At 33.9% G+C, this 22,343-nt stretch overlaps 1 protein-coding gene across 1 annotated transcript; it reads right to left on the reverse strand.

Moving 5' to 3' along the window:
* Window positions 1-7,830: 7,830 nt before the first annotated feature.
* Window positions 7,831-11,525, reverse strand: LOC145605786 (uncharacterized). The gene is made up of 7 exons (XM_081661853.1): window positions 11,270-11,525; window positions 10,828-10,878; window positions 10,661-10,741; window positions 9,869-10,549; window positions 9,651-9,788; window positions 9,211-9,288; window positions 7,831-9,135 (listed from the first exon to the last, which is right to left on the reverse strand). The coding sequence occupies exons 1-7, from the start codon at window positions 11,483-11,485 to the stop codon at window positions 8,359-8,361; spliced, it is 2,022 nt and encodes a 673-aa protein (XP_081517979.1). The 5' UTR covers window positions 11,486-11,525; the 3' UTR covers window positions 7,831-8,358.
* Between the last annotated feature and the right edge of the window lie 10,818 nt (window positions 11,526-22,343).

Below are 22,343 nucleotides of genomic sequence, written 5' to 3' on the forward strand. Positions count from 1 at the left end.
CTTTGACCAATTTTTGTGAGTTATACATAAGAAAATACTTCGTATATATTCTTGTGGGTACTTTTAGAATAATCTCAATGAATATATAATTATTTATTAATATTCAATTGTTAATATTGAAAAAAAACGACCCATTTGGGTTAATTACGCGGGTATTAAGAAAGTTAAATAAAAAGAAGTAAATGTATATTGAAAAGATAAATTTATATAGGATTTGTAAAAAAATAGAGAGAGAAAGTAATAAAATTGCATGGAAAATCAAATTTTTATATGGGGAAGCCAATTTTGCACAATTATTGTTGCAAATTGGTGGATGTTTTAATGCAAATGGGTCATTTTTTTGGGGCTAAAATTAGGCCAAATGGGTCGTTCTTTTAGGGACGGAGGGAGTATATTTTAATAATACTCCGTATCATGTTTTTATAATTTTTACTATACGCATGTAATAAATATGTTATATGCATTTTAAGAAGCGTCTTGAAGACCTTAAAAAATAATACAAATAGGGACAAAGAGAGTATTTTACCGTAATTCTATACAAATATATTTTCTTAATGATACTTAGGGTCTGTTCTCTTCAGCTTTATTTCAGTTTAATTCCTAATTTCTTTCTCTCATGAACAATTCAGTTCAATTTAGTTTAGTTCAGTAAATCAGATAGACCCTTAAATTAGTTAAATATTTTAAATCAGAACACGCCCTTAGTTTATCACCAAAGATATATTTTTGCCCATTTAAAATGTATTGACATGTGTAAGTGTGTAACTTAATCAATGTTATAGGGTAACAGTTAATGATGAGAAAAAATTTCATATTTTCAACTTGAGGAGTAGGTGTTATATTAAATGTCAATTTATTTATTTATTTAATTTTTTTTTTTTTTTTTTTTTTTTTTTTGAACACGCAAATTACATATGTGATATGTATATAGGTTTTACCGTTTTAAATATTTTGGACATGATACTTAAATATATATACAAATATATTTTCCAAAGGATACTTAAATATTTAAAATGATATATTTTTCAAAATTAAAAATTACATATGCAATGTACACTAAAGGTTTTACGAAAATATTATGTATAGCAGGTAAACATGTCCATTAGTTGATGGTGTGGCCAATTTACAAAAGCAACTAATTGAGTAATGTACTACCTTAATTCAATGAGAACTTGAGAAGAGCAAATATGTTCAGGACTCTGGAGTATTTGATACTTTTTAAAAAAAATTTACCTATGGAGTAAATTGCTAAATTGATACGAAGTAGTACTACTCAAATTTAAAGATGTACTACACACAATGTAAATTTGTAATTAGTTATAGAAACTGATTCCTAGATCAAATACACAACAACAATAACGATTGAATAATGTAAGTGGGGATAGTAGTTCATACGTATCTTACATAGACAAGAGAGGAGGCTTCAATTGCTTTGTAAAAAATCTAACGATAACATTGAACACGAACTCGATCTTGATCAAGCTCATGTTAAGTTGACATAATGAAGAAGCAACTAAAGATAGCAGAAGATACAAAGCTAAGAAGTTTGACCTTTACAAGAAATTTGATCTAACAACTCAGTTTAAGGGACATCATAGTAATGATAGTAAATTTACAAGCGAGTTTTAGTTCTAAGATGAGCCTTTCTTTTGGCCTTGGATTGTAACTTAGCTGCTTGTTTCTTCAAAACGATTCTCTCGAGCTTACTAATCCTACTTTCAAGTCCAGAAATATCAAAAGGGATTAAATCATCATTTTCCTTGTCATCTTCATTATCATCTTCGATAATCACCGGATTATCAAATGAGCTGCTCACTAACTTCATATTTACACTTTTGGCTTCCTTGCCATGTTCATCAGTAGCAACCTCTGTTTTGTTACTGTTTGTGTCTTCATGAGTCTTCTGGTGTTTATCAATTTCGGCTGTCAGTGTATTCGTTGAGCTAGGAACTTCATTAACACCTTTCTGCTTGCAAAGAGATGGACTCACTTCATTCACAACATCATGAGTTTCTTTGGGACCGACTTCATTCATAATGTCATGGCTTTCTCTAAGACTAACTTCATTCACAATATCATGGCTTTCTCTAGGACTGACATCCTTGTCGTCAATTGATGGGAAGGTTTCAGTGTGTATGACCGCGACACAATCAGCACTTCTGTCACTGCTCATGTTCACACACTTTGTCCTGTAAGTTTCTACTTGTTCCATCAGCAAATCCATTCCCTCAACAACCTTCTCAATATCAACCTCTATGCTAGAAGATGGCACAATCTCATGGTTTATGTTGAGACTATTACTCTTATCAAAAGATGCCATAGTTTCTATGCATATCTCCCCAAGGTTGTCAACAAAACGAGAACCTCCTACAACATTCAATGAAGAGGGCAAACAAGGAAGAGCGCCCTTGCTGTTATCTTCCACAATCTTATTCAAAATCTGGGATAGCTTGCTCTTTTCGTTAATTTGGCTTGGAGATGGACAGTGGTCAGAATTATCAGCAAGGTTGTTGCTCAGTCTCTTATCAGCATTATCACAAGTTTTGATAGTTTCAGCAAGTGTATCACCAACGCTAGGCAAGTTGTTCAAATCTGCAGTCTGATCAAAATTATCGGACTGTGTATTCTTCACATTGTTTGGACACTGAGATGGCATGCACTCAGAATTCTCAACAAAGCTTCTACAACTAGGACTAGCTCTCATGTCACACAGAGAAGCTTCAATGTGCTGTTCCTCCGTGTTAAGCACAAAAGTAGAAGGCACAGAAACATAGCATGAGGAAATCAAATTAGAAATCTTGTTGCAATTAGGTGCAGTAAGCCCATCTAAATCATAAGATGATGATGTGATTGTCAGTTCATTATTTGGAGTTGGAGATGGCATATCCTCATAATTATCAACATGGCTTTTCTTGTCCAAAGATGGTGTGGCTTTAATGTGCATCTTCTCAACACTATGAACAGAACAAAGAGCAAGAACAATGCTTGAGGGAGCCAAAGAAGTAGGGGTGCACTTGCTATTATTCTCCCCAACCGCATCTGAAATTGTGGATGGTAAGAATTCGGCTAATTCCCTTAGACTACCTCTCCCAACACTATGATTAGAACAAAGCCCGAGAACAACATTGTGTGAGGGAGCTAAACAAGTAAGGGCGCACTTGCTACTATCCTCCACAACTGCATCTGAAATTGCAGATGGTATGAATTTGGTTAATTCCCTTAGACTACTACTCCCAACACTATGATCAGAACAAAGACCGAGAACATTGTGTGAGGGAGCTAAACAAGTAGGGGCACACTTGCTACTATCCTCAACAACCGCATCTGAAATTGTGGATGGTATGAATCTGGTTAATTCCCTCAGACTACTACTTCCAACACAATGATCAGAACAAAGACCAAGAACAACATTGCGTGAGGGAGCTAAACAAGTAAGGGCACACTTGCTACTATCCTCCACAACCACACCTGAAATTGTGGATGGTATGAGTCTGGTTTCCCTTGGAGGACTAATCAGAATCTTCTGTCGCTTAGAGTCGGAAATACTAATGTATTCAAGACAAAACTCTGTCCTGAACCAATCAAAATATTGGACAGTGACTCCCCCATTGAACAACCTGGGAGATAGATATAACTTTGCACCATCAAGAGATATGGCATAGGTGCTCCAAGCAAGCTCTCCACTGTCATTCAATCTAGGAATGGAACCTGGAATATCTTGATCGAGTCCAAATTGCTTCCCTAGTCTTTGTGGCAGGTACTGCTGTATACAATCTAACCCCACTAACTCACAGGCTCTCAAGCATTTTGCAAATGACAGTAGTTCCTCCCCAACCTCAGAATCTATCAAAACCATCCTCTCTTCATCACCATAGAACTCCGGAAACTTCCAATTTTCCACGCATAAAACATAGGGCCTCCACAAAAAACTCTCACCAAGAGACTCCAAACCCATCATGACCATCTTATTTTTAGGCCTTGGTAAATTTTGCCAACGAGCCAACCTCGGCTCACCATCAAAGAGTGTAAAAGGCTTAGGACACAATTTTGGGAACCTCTCCCAAGCCCAAAGCTGAACTAATTGGAAGGGTGCCCAAAGAATAAGATTTGATTCATTAAAAGGGTTCACAAAGCTTACAATCCTATCTTTCAACAAGCTCAAATCTCTATATATTGCAGATAAAACAGCAGGAGCAAGTGCAATTTTAGTACCTCTAGCAAGAGCAATTGCAATAGGGAAAATAAGAGGAGAAATTTCACAGTAATGATCAGTTGAAAAAACATACCTAGACAACCACAGAACAAGAAATGCCATATGCTCAAATTCACCCCCCAAAATCCATGAAATAATCCATCCATTCATATTGATTGATTTTGTAGCGGCTATTCTTCCTACCACCAGCAAAGACACTAAGCAATTCATTCTCAATAACCTCAATTTCTGTGTTTTCAAATGGGGTGTTAACACATTCTCCTAAAACAGAAAACCCACCTAGAATCATAACATCTTCCAAAGTAATGCTACATTCATCCCATGTAAATACAAAACTGTTAGTCTCAGAACACCAACTCTGAGCTAACCCTAAGATTAACTCATTATCCCTCATCAAATTATAAGTAGAAGCCCTAATTGCATCAAAGATCCCAACTTTTTTCCAAGTAAGTTCATGGGTTTGCATTAAATTACCAACCCACAAATGCCAATTTTTCTGGGGTTTTGGCCTTCCCTTGAAAAATACTTTCTTTTGGAGGTGATTGATGTTAAATTTTGAGAATAGAGAAAATGAAGGAGGTTTTGGAAGGGGTTGATTTCTGGGGTTTGAAGTAGGTTTTAGGAAATGGGCTTTTCTTAATACAGGGGTTTCATTGTTACTATTTTGGGAAAATATGAGCTCTTCTCTCTCCTCAATCATGGTGTTTTTGAAGAGTTTAACACTGGTTATCTATGGAGGTTTTTGTACTGTTATGACTTATGAGGTTATTTCTAGAAATTTTGCAATTTTGTAAGAAAGGTCTTAAATTAACTTGGCGTACTGTCTATGTATCCGATAATGTGTACTTTTTTCAAATATTTTTTGTTCCCTTTTTCTTTTCTGTTTACATAAATGGAGAGGAAAAATTAATGAGGGGTAATCCATTTGCTGGTGAGAATAATAAATACAGTAGAGTATCAAAGATTAAATGAAATACTCCTTGTTTTGATGATTTTTTTTTTGGAGACAATGTTTTTTTTTCTTTTTTCCTAGTCAAAGAAAATCGACAATAATGTAGAAAAAAATTGATCTAAAATCTAAAATCTTGAATATCATTACGAGTATTCATCTCAAAATATGAGTATCATTACGGGTATTGAAGTATATCTCCCAAAATTTCAACCAATTAAATTAAATGACGTTATATTATATGGAGTAGGTATTATAATACAGAGTACATTTCCTTCATCTAAATCAGAGTAACACAGAAAAAGAAAAAGTTGATCATGGAATAAAAAAAAAGGTAAGAAATTATATGTTGTTACTAATTAATGTAATAATTCTAACAAGACAAGTAGGTGGTGATAATACGAAGTACTCCGTAGTTAGTTTTCCAAAATCATTTTTCATAAAACAAAAAATGTACGATGGACAAGTTTAGATCCTTTATAGGAAAGCTGATTTTGATACACCTATTATTGATATTAGCACACCTCCGTGTGATATGAGCATAGAAAACTGACCTCTCACAAGTCATAACCATTTGCTCCTTTTGGTGTGCCAAAATCATTTGCTCCTTTTTTGTGTGCCAAAATCATTTGCTCCTTTATACTCACTCCGCCCATTCTTGAATAATTTACATATGTCAATGCAATAGTTTGACCTTAAATATATTACTTAAATAATAGAAAGAATAAAAAATTGATATTATGAAACTTTATATTAATACATACTTCGGCCTTATTTGGTTGCACCAAATTTATGTAGACACTCAAAATTCTTAAAAAATTAGGGTGTTGTTTGGTAAACCAAAAAAAATGCAAATGGGAGGAAATTGAAATTCTTATGTGGGAATTCCTAGGTGACTCAAATTTCCTAGGATTGTAATTTCCTTCTGCTAACCAAACAAACTAAGGCAATTTCCTAGGAATTTGAGGAGGGAAATAATTTCCCATGATCTGCAAATTACCATGGGAAGTTAATTCCCATTGCAACCAAACGAGTTCTTCGTATTTGACAATATTTTATAATAAAATTTGTTTCTTATATGTTACTCCAAAAAATAATTAGGTCAAAGTCACATAGTAAATAAATAGTGAAAAAAGTCAAACATGTCAATTATTAAAAAAACAGAATCTATCTTCTTAGAAAAATTCAATTGTACAAAGTATCAACCCAATCATCTATAATTTCTACTCTATGTCTCTATAGGCCTATAGGATTAGCCAACAAAATTCGACTAATTCTTGACTTTTAGTTAAGTAACTTTAAAAAAAAAAAAAAAAAAAAAAAACTTTATCGGTTACCAATCTTTTTTACTGCCGTTAACACTAGATTATTCCATATAAAAAAATAAAAATTTATTTCACTCTTAATTTGCCACTTTCAGTTGATCAGAGTGCCTAACTGCCTATCAATTTAATTATAAACACTTTCAGCTGATTAGAGTGCCTATCAATTTAATTATTAAGTCTATGATGATGATCCTATGAGCGACCAAGAGCATTATGGTTGTTGGTTGTTGCCATCCTTCCGAAGCAATGGGTCTTAAGCTCGAAAACTAATATCAACATGTACGACATAATTTAACCTTACTCAAATTATTCCGCATTATGTTAGCATTTATAAGTGACTCGAGTTAATTCGATGACTGCTTTAAAGTTTGAGACAGATTCATGTAGGTTGTGGATCATTGACAACATAGTGCATACTCAAATAAAATTATGTAATGAGATGAGATTTCATGTAAACTTGTTGATCAATAATGGATATTACAGTAATTGACTCATGACAAAAGTGAACGTATATCAGGAAAAACATTTGAACTCAATACTTGTTGTAAATGCTATTTGTAATTCTTCAATGGAAAATCAACATTGCAGATGAAATTATAAACTAGAATTAAACACAGGTTGCAACATAAAAAAGTTAAGCTTGCACCTTATCTGACTACATTGATGGATGTTTCTTATGCCTTATGATCATTGTAAAGGATCGTATATTGTTTTACGCCGTACTGCAACTCTGCACTTTGAGCTGCATTCAGACCTGCAATAGTTCTCACTTCATAGTTAGATAATTTTTAGGAGATTGTGAATTGAAATATGAGAAGCTAATGATTCCAGATTTGAAATTAAATTTGATAATTACGTCGATCACCTGTCTCTGGTTTCTCTATCAGGTAAAAATAATTTCAGGCTCACTATGAGCTTATAAGATTCAGATGTATCTGAAATTCATTAACTTTCTCACAAAAGTGTGATGGTAAATATGTAACTTAATATTAAAACTTCCGGAGAAGCTGATTTTTTTAATACTGTTGATTCAGGTTCAGAAACAACATAAAACTTGCAGAGGCTTTTTCTGATGTATTAAGATCATAATACAGCAAAAGTAGCTCTGAAATATATGGAAAAAAATAAATTTGATCTTAATAAATCAAATAGGTAAACTAGGGATTTGCAGAGATTTCGTTGCTCTCGGCTGCAAGCCTGCTACCCTTCCTCTTGGACCTGATATAACGTTATGGTGGCTAGAGACAGAACTGTTATAGATATTAGCAGAATGCCAAAAGGTACATTTTCTTCACTTGCATGTTTAAAAAATGATAATTGTATAACTGATTTACTATGTTGGGTTATAATTTATATACTATTCATAGTTAGCTGATATTTTTTTCCGGTGTTGATAGAATCCTGAATCTTGTAACATATAGAACAGATTCACCTTTCTTGAAAGGAAGATGGAGTACGTGGTATTTCTTGCCATTTTTCGTAGTCTCTTAGTTATCAAGATATGGTATGTCTTTCCCTTAAACAGCTATACAGAAGATCACCTAAAGAAGAGAAACAGAGGAAAGAGAACAAAGAACTAATGATCTTTGCATTAATTATCAGCAAGACAGCAACGTTCATGTCCCATGAAATGCTTTTAAATTAATACAATTGAAATGAACAGAAACAAACCTTCTTTCCTTTCGCTAAGTTGGTTGTGTCACAAGAGAGCCGAGTTGCTTGTTTTACCTTATATTCTACACATATAAACCAGAACTTGACATGAAGAAGCTTACCAAAACAATTACCTTTTCTCCTTTTGGTCACTGATCAGTTGCCTTGCAGAAGATGTTTCTCATAAGCTTACTACCAAGACACTTTACTATATTTCTTTAATCACACGCGAATTCCTTCCTAGACCTTGCTTTAAATTTTGACTTAGCTGCTTTCTTCCTAGAAAAAACACTCTCAAGCTTACTTATCCTACATTCAAGTTCAGAACTAACCACTTCAAAGGGGTTAAAGTTTTCACTTGCCTCGTCATCCTTGATTATCACAGGATTATCAAGTGAACCATTCGCTCCCACATCTACATTACACAAGGAAGCTAAACAACTAGGAGCCCCTTTGATGTTATGATCTGTACTCCCATCTAAATTATGTGATGTGAATGTCACTTCAATTGGGGTAGGAGATGGCGTAATATTTCCACCCATAGGCTCCATCACCAATGGTATATTTCTACCATCTATATTACCATCTTCCTCAGAATCCTCACTTTGTTTTTCTTCCTCAATAGACCTCAAATCAGCATTGAAGTATGAAAGCACACAACACGAGCTAAGATTACCATGATCAATCAATGACAGAGTAGGACCCTTCCGAGGCTGTGACAGCTCTTCCTGAGCATCATTATCCTTTAAATTTCCTCCTGATTGTGAATGTTTCCCCCCTTTTACAACCATGGAAAGAATGGGGTCCTCTGTAGTCTGAGCTAGCTTATTAGGCACACTAGCCAGGAGACTTTCTTCTCGTTTATCCCTAACCAATTTGCACAGCATAGGATTCATTTCTGATGTCCCCTTCTCCCTGTTGTAACCGACATAATTACATTCCAAACTTGCTTCCTCTTCCTGTGACCGTTGGGATCGAATAATGAGGCCTAATCCCTGTATATACAAACAACGTTAGACCAACCTACTACACTTCCAAGCTGTATCCTATATAAAGGAAAACAAACTAACCTCCTCAGCAAATGATGTTAAGTCATCCATATCCTTAGCCTCCCAAGGGTGTTCTTCACCATAGACTACATCTATGCACTAGACAAAACCCATTGGGTACATAAAACAGCTTCATTCTCAATCAAAAGAACAACAGTTATTAAGGTAAAAATAATCAACACAAATAATCCAGACCTTCGAATACAAGTTCATACGAAGAATTGTCTGATCTTAATGATGAAATTAGTGATTCATAATATCAGAGATATTACGCAACTTATGTTAATAATTGATGGTGTTATGATACTGGGAAAAAAAAAATTTAAAGTAATTAGGATTGGATTTCCAATTTACTCTTTTTACCACATGAGGGAGCTCAAGCACAGTACTCATAGGCAATTAGAAGTTGCAAAAAACATGGCTCAAGTTACGTTAACAAGCTATACAATTCACTCACTTACCCCTGTATTGCCAAAATCCCCCTTCAGAACCCGATCTTCCATCTCAGCTTTCACCATCTCCTCCTTTGTCCATGCTTTTATTCTCGGCCATTTCCCCCACATCACCGGATCTCTATGTAACCGGTCAAGGTAAAATATCTGCGTTTGACAAAGTATTAGCCTAGGGCATTATGAAAACATACAAAGAATCATTTAGTAGTACTAATGACAAAACTTACTGCTAGGAAAATACTGCACCCTCCACATCCTTTTGCAAAGCCATCAGCATAGAACTTGTTTCCAAATTTGTAGCCACTGTCCAAAAGCTTCTCCAACACCAACCCACACCAGTCATAATTCCATGCTTGCTTAGCACATGACAATGCAGGTAACAAATCATTATCCAACACGGAAGATAGTGGCGGACAAAGAATCATATGCAATGCCAAGATCAAGAAAAGAGTCTTGAACTCCTCTTCATCCTCTTCCTCCCAACTGCCCTTCGCTTTTTCAAGCAAGGCACCATCTATAACTATTCCCTTCAGTTTGTTAACTCTCCCACCTTTTTTCCGCTTAATCTCCCATTCTTTCCCAAATTTCCTCTCAATGTCACTGACTTTGCTTCTCATTTCCGTACTCGTCACCTTCCTAGGAACAACCTTACTGCCATTTGGAATGCCAAGGATCCACCTGACTTGATCCTTGGATAGTCTATACTCATGTCCATCTGGGGCTATGAAAAGCTGATTGAAGGGATCCATTCGGGTCATCAACCAACAGCAAAGGTTCATCGGAAGCCAGCTGTCCATCAGGAAAAGCAACCCTCCAAATCCCATTTGTCTCACCCACTTCTTCCTCCGTTCATCAAAGGACTTGCATATTTTCCCAAATGCATTAACACGACAATTAACCCTCAGTTGCTTCATATATTACCAAAGAAAAAAATAGATAGTAAGTACCCAAATAATGGTAAACCCTAAATCTACCCTCTTCCCACAATAAGTGATGAGATTTTAAGTTCTTGCACTTACAGAGTTCCCATAATCCTTCAAGCGCACCTTCAGCACTTGAGCAGCTTCTTTGACCTGATTACCTCTGTTTTTACTCTTTTGCTGCATATCATTACAAGCTCAACTTATTTTTTTGAAAACAAACATACATTATATATCAACAGCAAGTAAAATAATACAAGTAACACCTTAAACAAGCTACCCTCCAGCTTTAGTCGCTTAGCTTCCCCATTGCCAATCTACAAAACCATATAATGATAACATCAGTGCAATCAAAATCCATAGACAATTTACCATTACCATCAAACAATAATAGAAAGATCGTTACTAATGGATTTTTAACCACTCCATATTTGTAATAGTCAGTGAATATAAAAGCACAATCTGAAGTGACAAAGCTAGAAAAAGAACACGAAAACCATTTCTTTCTAGTTCACTACCATAACTCAAGATCTACAAAAGAGGCATATGAAAGATACACAATAATCCAATACAATACTAGCATTTCCTGCCCCATTCACAATCTATCCTCATATCAATACAATAAAGACGGAAATAAATGCACGAAATTCATAATAATGCTACCATAACAAACATCATTTACACACTAAAGTACTAAACACTTGTTACCTCATCCATCAAATGATCTCTGGTATCCTCTTCTTGATACTCATACTCAACCCTCCTTTCACTGACAACTCTATTTTTACTCCCTCTAGGCCGCCCACGTTTCCTCTTGGCCGCCCACGGTTCAATCGATTTACATTCCCTTGTACCACTCTCCATCAATCCACGTTTCCTTGCACCACTCATCGATGATTCACAATTCCTCGTACCACTCTCCATTAATCTACGATTCCTCGTACCGCTCTAAATTGTAACTCTTCCTTTTCCACACTTCCTGAGTAACACACACCCAACATAACACCGGCAACAACAGTTCATTTTCATAGCATAACAATATCACAGAATAATTCACCTTATTGAATCTTACACATAAATATTGATATTATCAAATTAATGAACACCCAGATTACACATTGCCCAATTTTATATGTTTGTACTCTCAATTTAATCTTCAAAGTTCTATAAGTTCAAACCCTTTTTCATCACCCATCACCAATATAAAATCAATTTCCCAATCAATGAAGTTCAAATATTTTCCATTTATAAAATTCAATTGTAATCTAAACCCATCAACCTTAATGTGTATAATCTTGTTCTTACAAGTTACAACAAACCCACAAATGAATTTCATTATATAGTACAAGTATCTCATTTCCAAACACAATTTTTTTTAAAAGATCACCCTCCACTTAACTAATTATAAAATTAACAAATAAATTTAAAATATTGCGTATAAATCAACGTTTTTTTTTTTCAACTAATTCATTACCTTAATCTTCTGGCAATCTTACTACAGCGCAATTCCTCTGTCCTGTGCACCGATTTACCTTCCTATTATTACTCCGTACGGTGGTTTTTCAAGGTAGTGTCAATCATCCTGGGTTTTGATCTTGTCCCTTCATTTTTTAGACCTTTGAATCTGAGCCCTTGCTTATTTATTTATTTTTTTTTTTCTATTTCCTTTAGGTAAGGAAAAGATGTCCTATTAGACCAAAACATCTCAACCGGTCAAGTTAGCGGGCTAGACCCAAGTAGGGAGAGGTGTCTTATTGTGATAAATTCATATTACAATTTTGTATGCAAATTATATATTTGCAAATTTTAACATGCACCATGGTGCATGTTAAACTGTGTGCACCACCAGTAATAAGATACCACGTATTTAACAATTTGTCATCTCTACCAACATTATTATCTCTCAGTATTTTCTCTCTCCTCTCTTCTCCTCCCTCACACTTTCTTAATTTCTGATTTCTCCTCCTCCATCTTCTCTCTCCTCTATTTTTCTCTCTCTTAAATTCTTTCATTATTTTGTTTTTGATTTAATTTCTTCATCACTATTTTTCATCACCATAGATCGAGATCCTTTATATTTTCCTCTTACAATTCATAATTTCTAGCTAATTTCTCTCACCTCTAATTTTCTTTTTCTTAAATTCATTCATTATTGTTGATTTAATTCTTTCATCACCATTGTTGATGATTACCATATATTAATTTTAAAATTCGTTTTCTTCAACCTTCAATTTGAAGCTTTGTTAATGGAGTTTTTGCAAAGAAGTGATGTTTAAAATGGCGGATTTGACGAGGAGAAGGTGTTTAAGACGACGAAGATGATTATTTTCCAATGAGATTCCATTGTCTAAATCACTATGGCTAGGTTTGAATTTCGAAATATGTAGATTTCATACTATTTTGATTTTTTTTTGTTAGTGATATATGTGTATTCTATTATTAACAGATCTTTTTTTGTTATATTTTGGTTTTTTTGAACATTTTAAGTTAAAATCTGAACGTAGGATACGTTTCCTATAAATATATATTTTTACTGACATATATTTTTGGATTTATGAACATCTTAACTATAATTTTGAACATGTGATACATTTCTTATGAACTTTTTTTAGATCTATGTATTTTGTAATCATTTAAAAAAAAATAATTAAATTTAAAAAAATTGGTTTTCTATACTTTATAATATAATCTATATATCTGAACATTTGATTCTTTGCATATGATAATGTATTTTGTTTTCGATTTATGATTTAAAACCTTCTTATGTTTTGTAATTATGAACCTATTATGTTAGATATTTGGACATGTATATGTTTTTTGTATGAACAATTGAGTTAGATTGATTATTTCAAAGATATTCATATATTTAATGTTATGTAAGCTGTTGAAAGTGTGTTGAATTTAATTTTTGATTTTTTTTTTTTGATGATTTTCAATATCATTTATAATTTACTTGTTGAATTGATACTTTATTTTGTATTTTATGAATATAATTTGTTTATATCATGTTTTTGAACATTTTCTTAATTTGAGTAACACACTTTCCATTGTATTTATTATCAAAATTGTTATTAGCTGTATCATATTATGAACACTGTTTCTATTTTTATGAACATTTTAGGTTATTTTAATGAATCTTTCCGTTTTACATTATTCTCTGAGATGTGTATATGCTGTTAAGAAAATAATTGTAAACGTAATTATGAACATTTTTTTCCAATATTTGAACTTTGTTGTTTTATTTTTGAACTCCGGTAATGATTATTATGAGCTGTGTTTGTTTATTCCAGTTAGAACGTATGAAGTTGTTTATAAGGAAAGTCTGAAGGCTGAGCAACATTCTGAGCAGTGTCTTCAAATCAAGAAATTTTTGAAGGGTGTTTAGTGGTTGGGATTCAAAAGTTTATGTAAGGTATTTAGTGGTTTGTGGTTAGGGTTCAAAAAATTTTGTAGGGGTTTCAGAGGTTTTATAGGGTGTTTAGTGGTTTGTGGTTAGGGTTCAAAAATTTTTGTAGGGGTTTCAGAGGTTTTGTAGGGTGTTCAGTGGTTTGTGGTTGGGGTTCTAAGTTTTTGTAAGGTGTTCATAAGTTTTGGTAGGGTGTTCAGTGGTTCGTGGTTGGGTTTCAAAACTTTTTGTTGGGTGTTTAGTGGTTTGTGGTTGGGGTTCAGAAGTTTTTTGTAGGGGGTTCAGAACTTTTTGTAGGGTGTTCATTGGTTTGTGGTTGGGGTTCAAAAGTTTTTGTAGGGTGTTCAGAGGTTTTTGTAAGGTGTTCAGTGGTTTGTAGTTAGGGTTCAAAATTTTTTGTAGAGGATTCAGAGGTTTTTGTAGGGTGTTTAGTGGTTTGCGGTTGGAGTTCAGAAGTTGTTTTAGGTTGTTCAAAGGTTGTTGCAGGTTGTTTAGTGGTTCGTGGTTGGGGTTAAGAAGTTTTTGTAGTGGGTTCAAAGGTTTTTGTAGGGTGTTCAATGGTTTGTAATTGGGGTTCAAAAGTTTTTGTAGGGGTTCAGAAGTTTTTGTAAGAGGTTCATTCCTGAACCGTTGTTGATTCCTGAACTTCTAGTGCTTCTTCAAGCTAACATACTTTTTGGGAGCTTTTACTTTTTGTTACTCTGCTTGTTGTAGGAATTTTTTCCTTCAGCTTTTTTAAAAGGGCATTCAGCAGTGGTCTTTGAAGGGGGGTTCAGAGGTTTCTAGGTGCTTTTCACTTGTTTCTTGGGGCTTTTCATCGGTTTCTACTAGGTTATTTGGGTTTTGTGGTGGCTTTTCAATGGTTTTTGGTGGCTTTCTAGTGGTTTCTGGAGGCTTTACAAAAGTTAATTGGGGCTGTTCAATATTTTGTGGGTGTAGTCCTGATGTTTATGGGGGCTGATCAGTGTTTTGTGGGGGGTAGTTCAAATGTCTGTAGTGGTTGTTCAATGTTTTGTGTGGCTGATTAGTGTTTTTGGGGCTGATCAGTATTTTATGGGGGTAGATCAGATGTTTCAGGAAGCTAATTAGTGGTTTGTGGGGGCAAATAAGTGGTTTGTGAAGGCTGATTAGTGGCTATTGTGTGTTGTTCATAAGTTTCTGGTGGCTGTTCAGTACTTGGTTCATCAATCTGATAATTAAAAATCAAACAACAAAGTGAGCAAACAAATAATATCTAAACAAATTATTACATCATATGAACGTATTTAATTGAATTTCTAAACAAATTATTACTTCATAAAGCACATAATATATATATATGGACATAAAACACAACGTATATGAACATCAAACAAAAAATATATGAACATAAATATACCTGTTAATTGGACTTCCTAATATTTCTTTGTCTAATTTTTCCAATAATTTTTGATGAACAATTGGACTTCTTTCAGGTATATCATCTAACTTCTTCTTTTTTGGTGTTCTGATATTGAACATTCGACTAATTGAATTATTAAAAAAATTTGGGGTTTAATTTAGTATTTAATTCCAAAAATCAACACTTTAAGATAAAATTGGGATTTTGAGCAATATATCAATTACACTTCTTCATCTTCATTAATAGGAGAACACAGTTGTGATTTTCTACAAAAATTAAATTGAAAGATAAAAATTAAAATGACAATTATATTTATGAATTTTGAAATTTTTTGAATAATATTAGCAAATTTAAAGAAATTTAAGTAATGTTCACCTTTTAGAAAGAGTAATCTTTTGTTATTTGTTTTTATCCATGGCGATAAAGCAGCTTTTTTGGGAGATTAAAATGGAGAGAGGAAAGAGAAAATTAAAGAGAGTAAATGAGGAAAGATTATGAAATTATGAGATGAAACATAATTTTCAAACAAATTAAAAAATTGATCTGACGGTTGAGAGAGGAGGAAACAATTTTTTCTTAATAAAAATCTGAATAAATATTGGGCTAGTATGTAATGGGCATGTTTTTTGGGTAGGTATAGCTACTGGGCTGTTATTTGGGCCTGGTGCACCTATTTCTAGGTGCACCATGGTGTATGTAATACCAATTGTTATATATTTCCTCCGTTTTTTTAGTTGACATCGTTTGACTTTTATACTATTCACGTAACACGCTTTAACTCGCTTTTGTGGTTTATAAATATGGTAAAACATATTCTTGTTGGATCTTGTTTGAATCGTTTTAATGTATATTTTATTAATATCTACTTTTTATAATTTTACAATGTAGTAATTTGTACCAAAAAATTACAAAAAGAGTGCCTAAATTCTAGTTGGTACCAAAATATTCAATTTTGACACAAAAATGTGCTTTATTGGTATTTCCCTCCCAAAAAAAATGTGTTTATTTTTATTTTATTTTATTTATTTATTTATTTTTGGCTTAATTGGTAAAGTGATAGACTTTATAAACTTGACACGGTTATACGGAGTACCTTAAGACTTTCTCGCTAGATCCTTTAGGAATTGGAGGAAGGGTAAGAGAATCTCACTCTCGAGTTCCATTTAAGTTGCTATGGAGTACTATCATTTATCACTAAACTAAGTAATAAACTATTACAATGTACACTTATTAACTTTTGTACCAAATTGTCATTACTTGCTAGCTTTTATACCAATATGTCATCGATGATAACGTTTGTACTAATTTGTTGCAAGGTTGCTAAGGTAAATTGGAAAAGTTTCGTTAATTTTTTTTTTTAAAATAAAATGGAACTTATTATTATTTTTTTTTATAGCTTGTTTTGTTCACATTATATACACATTCACAAAAATAATACTCGTAAGTTTTATTAAGTTCATATAAATTCAGAAAAAGTTCGGATAAAGGGTAAGTTTAAAATTTTGTTTAGTTGACATTCTATCCAATAGTTTCTAATCTTTCTATATAATATGACATGTAGCCACCTGCACCATTATGCATACACTTGAGCAAATACCCTGTCATATACTATGATTAAATTGAATGTCAATCTTGCTAAGCAATACAAATAACTGAATGGCTTGATAATTCATAATTTGCAGATTGTTGTACTTGCAGGAAATGAGGCAGGTAAGATGACAAACAACGGCTGAAAGTTCTCAAGGATCAAAATACAAAACACTATGCCATCAGTAGATTTCGCTAAAAGGAAAGAAGCCGGATATCAACAGTAAGATACAAGATAGAGACAGTTTACAAGTTTCGATCTGCTGACATGGTTTATAACTGAGATTTTATAATTGAGAACCTCCTGAAACATTTTTAACAGCAGAATGATATATGTTGCTGTTTGCAAAGCATACACGAGTAAACCTGAGGGGTACTTTGCATTGCAGCTTGAAACTACAAACTAGTAAACTATCATTGAGAATTTGAGATAGTGAGATGAATGCATCTTCCAAAATTATCAATGTAGCTAAAAAGGGTCCAAGCATGAATATTGCGATCCAATACACTTCAAATGCTAAGGTTCATAATGAATTAGCAGTCATTAAATAGATTAAAAGTACTTAGAAGCATGAGTTAGACCATTCTTTCTTTATCAGGCATTTAGGCAAAATTAGTTATATTCATAACGAACTCTTACCACAATTTTTCGGTAAGTTGCAGGGCCTAACATGGTAACTAACACAGTAAAGAACTGAGTATATATGCAAGTTTTTTTTGCTGCAACATTTAAAGTAATGACTGTATCAAATAGGGGCCTATCAAATACTAGTGACATATTACAACCAACATCACGATGATCTGCGTCACACAATACCTTCAAAGCATCTAAACCCGAGCCAGATATGCAGAATCTAATCCTGTTCTTCACATTTTAATATATACATCAATGTTACTTCTAATAATTAGATATGCTACCTCATTGAAGACCCAAACTTGGCTGTTTTGAGAGCGGAAACTGTCCTTTCAAGTTTACTAATCCTGGCTTCAAACTCAAGAACTAATTCTTCAAAAGGGTTGCGACTGCCATTATCTTCTTCATTTTCTTCCCCATCACTGATAATCAGAAAAGCATCAGCTGCAGAATTGACTTGCTTGATGTCAGTACTGTGATTTGCTGCTTCAGTATGTTCATCTTTAGTAGAAGTGTAGCATATCGTGTTCAATGTAGTGTCAAGCAATGTTTCATGATCTTCAGCTAAAGAGTCATTCTGCATATGAATGCACTCCATGTGCGGATTGCTTCCATCATTTACGTTCAATTTGCTCTTACACACCTCATTTTCCTCGGCTTCCTCCACAACATTGTTCTCACATATTCCAGTGTCCTCTGACCACACTATCAAATCTATTGCACTAATTTGCTTGTTCTTATCAGGCACATTGGAAGGATTTTGAATTGCAATTTCCGGAATATAAGATGGATTTTCATTTAATGCCTCCTTTCTACTGCCAGTCAAAACTAAAACCATAGCATCATTACATGAAGGAGTAGAACAAACAGGTACTCCAGACACCTCAACCACTTTTCCTAGGCTTCTCCTCTGTTTGTCATGGATGTTCAATGATTCATGATCACCCGGGGACAATGTTGACCTCCACCATTCATAATAGTTGATTGTAACATCCCCCTGGAGCAATCGAGGAGCTATATAAACCTTCAAGCCATCAAGCGATTTTTCATAGCTACTCAAAGCAAGTTCTAGATCATCATTCAATCTAAGAATGGGATCGGGAATATCTTGATCCATCGCGAATTGCATCCCTACTCTATGTGGAAGATATAGCTCCATACAATCCACACCTATCAGATCACAAGCCATCAAACACCTTGTAAATGACAATAGTTGCTCATCCATAGCAGAATTTACTAGCAACCACATTCCTTGATCACAATAAAACTTGGGAACTTCCCAATTCTTCACGTTCAAAGCATAAGGCCGCCACAAAAAGTCATCCCCAAATGACTCCACATCCTGCAGCCTTAGCCCCCCATTTTTCGATTTCCTTGAACCGTGCCAACGAGCCAATCTCGGCTCTCCAGGAGCAAGAAACTTCGGCTTTTTACCTAATCGAGTAAACCTCTCCCAAGCCCATACTTGGACTAAATATAATGGTGCAGTAAGAACAAGGTTTGAACTACCATTTTCACCATCACATGATATGAAACTAGCAATTTTCTCATTTAACAAACTCAAATCGCGATATATCGAAGCTAAAACAGCATGAGCTAAAGCAATCTTGGTACCATTTGCTAAACTAATTGCAATTGAAAACAAATTAGGAGCAATAGTATTGTACCCATTTGTAGGAAAAACATACCTAGACAACCACAATACAAGAAATGCAACATGCTCCAAATGACCACCTCTACCCTTGAAATACTTCATCCAGCCTAAATGAGTCACAAGATTATTAGAATTACTCATAATTTCAGAACATGAATTGACCAAACTAGCCTCAACATCATCAAAGCTTCTATTTATAGAAGGGGTAAGAACAGAAACACCCAAAACAGGAAATCCACCCAAAATCATAACATCCTCCAAAGTAACGGTACATTCACCCCAAGAAAAGATAAATGTGTTAGTTTCTGGGCACCATTTCTCAGCTAAACTTATGATCAGCTCATGATCCTTCTTAATGTAATAACCCGACGACGCGATAGCATCAAAGATCCCAACTTTCTTCCAAATACTTTGATGGGTTGGTTGTAATTCATCAATCCATGACTTCCATAACCTTTGTGGATTTGGGGTACCTTTGAAAGACACCATTTTTGTGACATCTTGAATGATTTTAGGGTTTGAAGAGAGAGAAAGAGAAGGGGGTTTAGAGATAGAAGGTTGTTGATTGGTGGAGTTTAAGAAGGGTTTGAGAAAATGGGCATTTCTAAGAGTTGGAATTCCTCCATTTGGTCTAACCATTAACTCTTCTCTTTCCAAAATGATCATCTTTTTTTCTGCTAATTTTCTGGGTTTGTGAAGTTCTGGGTTTATCTATTCTTTTTCAATTTTGTTGAGTTCATTTGCTTTTGTATGCAATCATTTTACTGCAAGTTTGGCGTGCTTAGAGAATTGATACTCTAAAAATGAAGTACAGTACATGGAGTGCGAGGCAATCGAAAGTGATATTGGGCTAAAATTGGAACTAAATATGCATATTTTTTTCTAATGGTCATCACACAAGGAAAGGAAATTGGAAAAAACCTTTGCTTGTTCTCATTTGTTGACCAAATTACCACTAATGTACTAAAAATATTTGCAACATTTGTTTGTTTTGACATTCCTCATTGTGAACGTAGCACGAAAAAATATGTGTTATACAATAATAAGAGTGCTAAATTAAATTTAAACCGTGTAAAAGTCATATCTCAATTCATATAATGTGAAATAGTTCAAGTGTAAAAAAAGTACTCCGTAATACAAAGTATACAGAGTTCAAAGGTAAATTTAAAGTAAAAACATTCTTTAGAAAATTATTCTAAATATATCAAAGGTTGTGCAAAAATTGAACTTGAATATGGGTCGGCCTATACACTTATTATAGAAAGGCCAAACTTAGAGTTCATATTTACCTACACCTAAAAAACTAACAAGCTATGTACTGGACTACTCGTACATGTTTTAGCTAAGTTTCAACTTTTAAAGTTAAAAAACCCAAGTTGGCAAGTATGGAGTAATATTCTAGACTGTGTGCTATTTTGGTACAAATATTTTTGTTTTAAATTAAAGCATAATAGTGGTCTAATTCTTATTTAGAATTTATTTTTAAAAAAAAATAGTCATAACAATAAGATACAATAGGAAGTAATATATTCAGCATTTTACTCCACTTATTTATGATATTCTCTATATTCAGATTTAATTTTCGTATTAACAGTTCACATTACACACTCAAATCCTCAAAAATAGGATTAGAGAGCACCTAAACTAAATATTTATGTAGCAATGATAAGAATGCCTTGGGTGAAAATTTTTATATATACCTTAAGGTAGAGGACTATTTCAAAGAGGGTAACAGCCCATAAGCTAGAGTTAGATCCCTATTTAAACAGCTGATGAGATAATCACGTAAATATCAAACGCTCTAATCAATTAATCATCAATATCATCATTCCAAAACAAATTACAGTGGAAACTATGGCATTTTCTATTGCTAATGACACTAACCCAATGTCTGGTACTATAAGTGCTGATGATAAATCCGTCGTCTTTCTCAAGTTAAAGGTCACTAATCAGAACAACAACAGAGGTATTTTTTCTTAATCTTGGGTTATACCCTTTTATAATATGGTATTATGCATTATTGCATTCAGTTTTATGTTGTTTTACTAACATTTAAGGAATATCATCACCCAATCTTAAGAGCACTGCATGTACAAAAAAAAAAAAAAAAGTTACTATCATAGGTTATAAGCGTGTAAATGTGGAATATGAAACGACTCAGACTTTCTTAAAGGGAGACACCTTCATTATTACGGAGTATGGTTTTGTGAATATTTGTATTGGATGTATAAATGATCACGAGATTATATTGTTTCGTGTAACTAATGGTTTGTTTTTTTTATTTGCATGAATATATGGAACTACAAGGTTATATTGTCCACTTTCCATTCCGCACCATGTATGACACTACAAAGAGTGTTGCAAATGAGATGGTGAACGAGCTGGATATAAAACATGGTGATGAACTCAAGATTGCTAATATGATGGACAAGAAAATCTCTGATGTGATTCCTGGGTGGAAAGGTACAAGTTCACCCAAAAATGAACCAGCAGTACCTATTACAGCGCGCCTTTGAATTGAATGCCAAGAAGTTTGATGAACAAAACTACATACCCTCCCTACATGAATGTTGAAATTTCCTCCCTTTTTAGGGAATTTTGGTTTGGTTTTAATAATCTAATAATTACAGAGTAGGAAGTTCTTAGTATACATAGCTTAAATGGTAAATTTCTTCTAAAGTACTCAGTATTATTTCTGCCATATCTGATGTGCACAGGATCAGAGCAGCACTTCAGATAATCAGATGTGTCACAAAAGCAATAAATCTCTAGTTAGTCTCAAGGTAAAATGATTATCAACCAATTTGTCTATAATTATGTTCGGTTCTATTCCCTTGCTAAGAGGATGTGCTCTAAAGCCAATAGACTCCCGGAAGCAAAGACATATTCTAAGATGACACTCCTCCTGCTAAGTCTTATGGGGTGCTTCATAAATCATGATGCTAGTAAGAAGGCTAGACAGCAACACGGATGCAGTATTTCAGCAAATTGGTTCATTTTTTAGCCAAAAACATTTCACTGTGACTGTGTGGGTTATTTCTGTCACTACAGAGAAAAAAAAAATCCCATCAAATTAAAGGAAGCTGACTCTACGGGAATGCTGAAAGAGCCCAAAGAGAT

Source organism: Chenopodium album, chromosome 22, assembly GCF_948465745.1.
Source record: "Chenopodium album chromosome 22, dcCheAlbu1.1, whole genome shotgun sequence".
NCBI lineage: Eukaryota > Viridiplantae > Streptophyta > Magnoliopsida > Caryophyllales > Amaranthaceae > Chenopodium > Chenopodium album.

Excerpts from the sequence above, each read along its gene's own strand:
- LOC145605786 (XM_081661853.1), bottom strand. The coding sequence starts at position 11,485 with ATGGAGAGTGGTACGAGGAATTGTGAATCATCGATGAGTGGTGCAAGG. Across the intron at positions 10,550-10,660 it reads TGAAGGATTATGGGAACTCT|CAACTGAGGGTTAATTGTCG; the intron begins GTAAGTGCAAGA and ends TAATATATGAAG. Across the intron at positions 9,789-9,868 it reads GGTGCAGTATTTTCCTAGCA|ATATTTTACCTTGACCGGTT; the intron begins GTAAGTTTTGTC and ends TGTCAAACGCAG.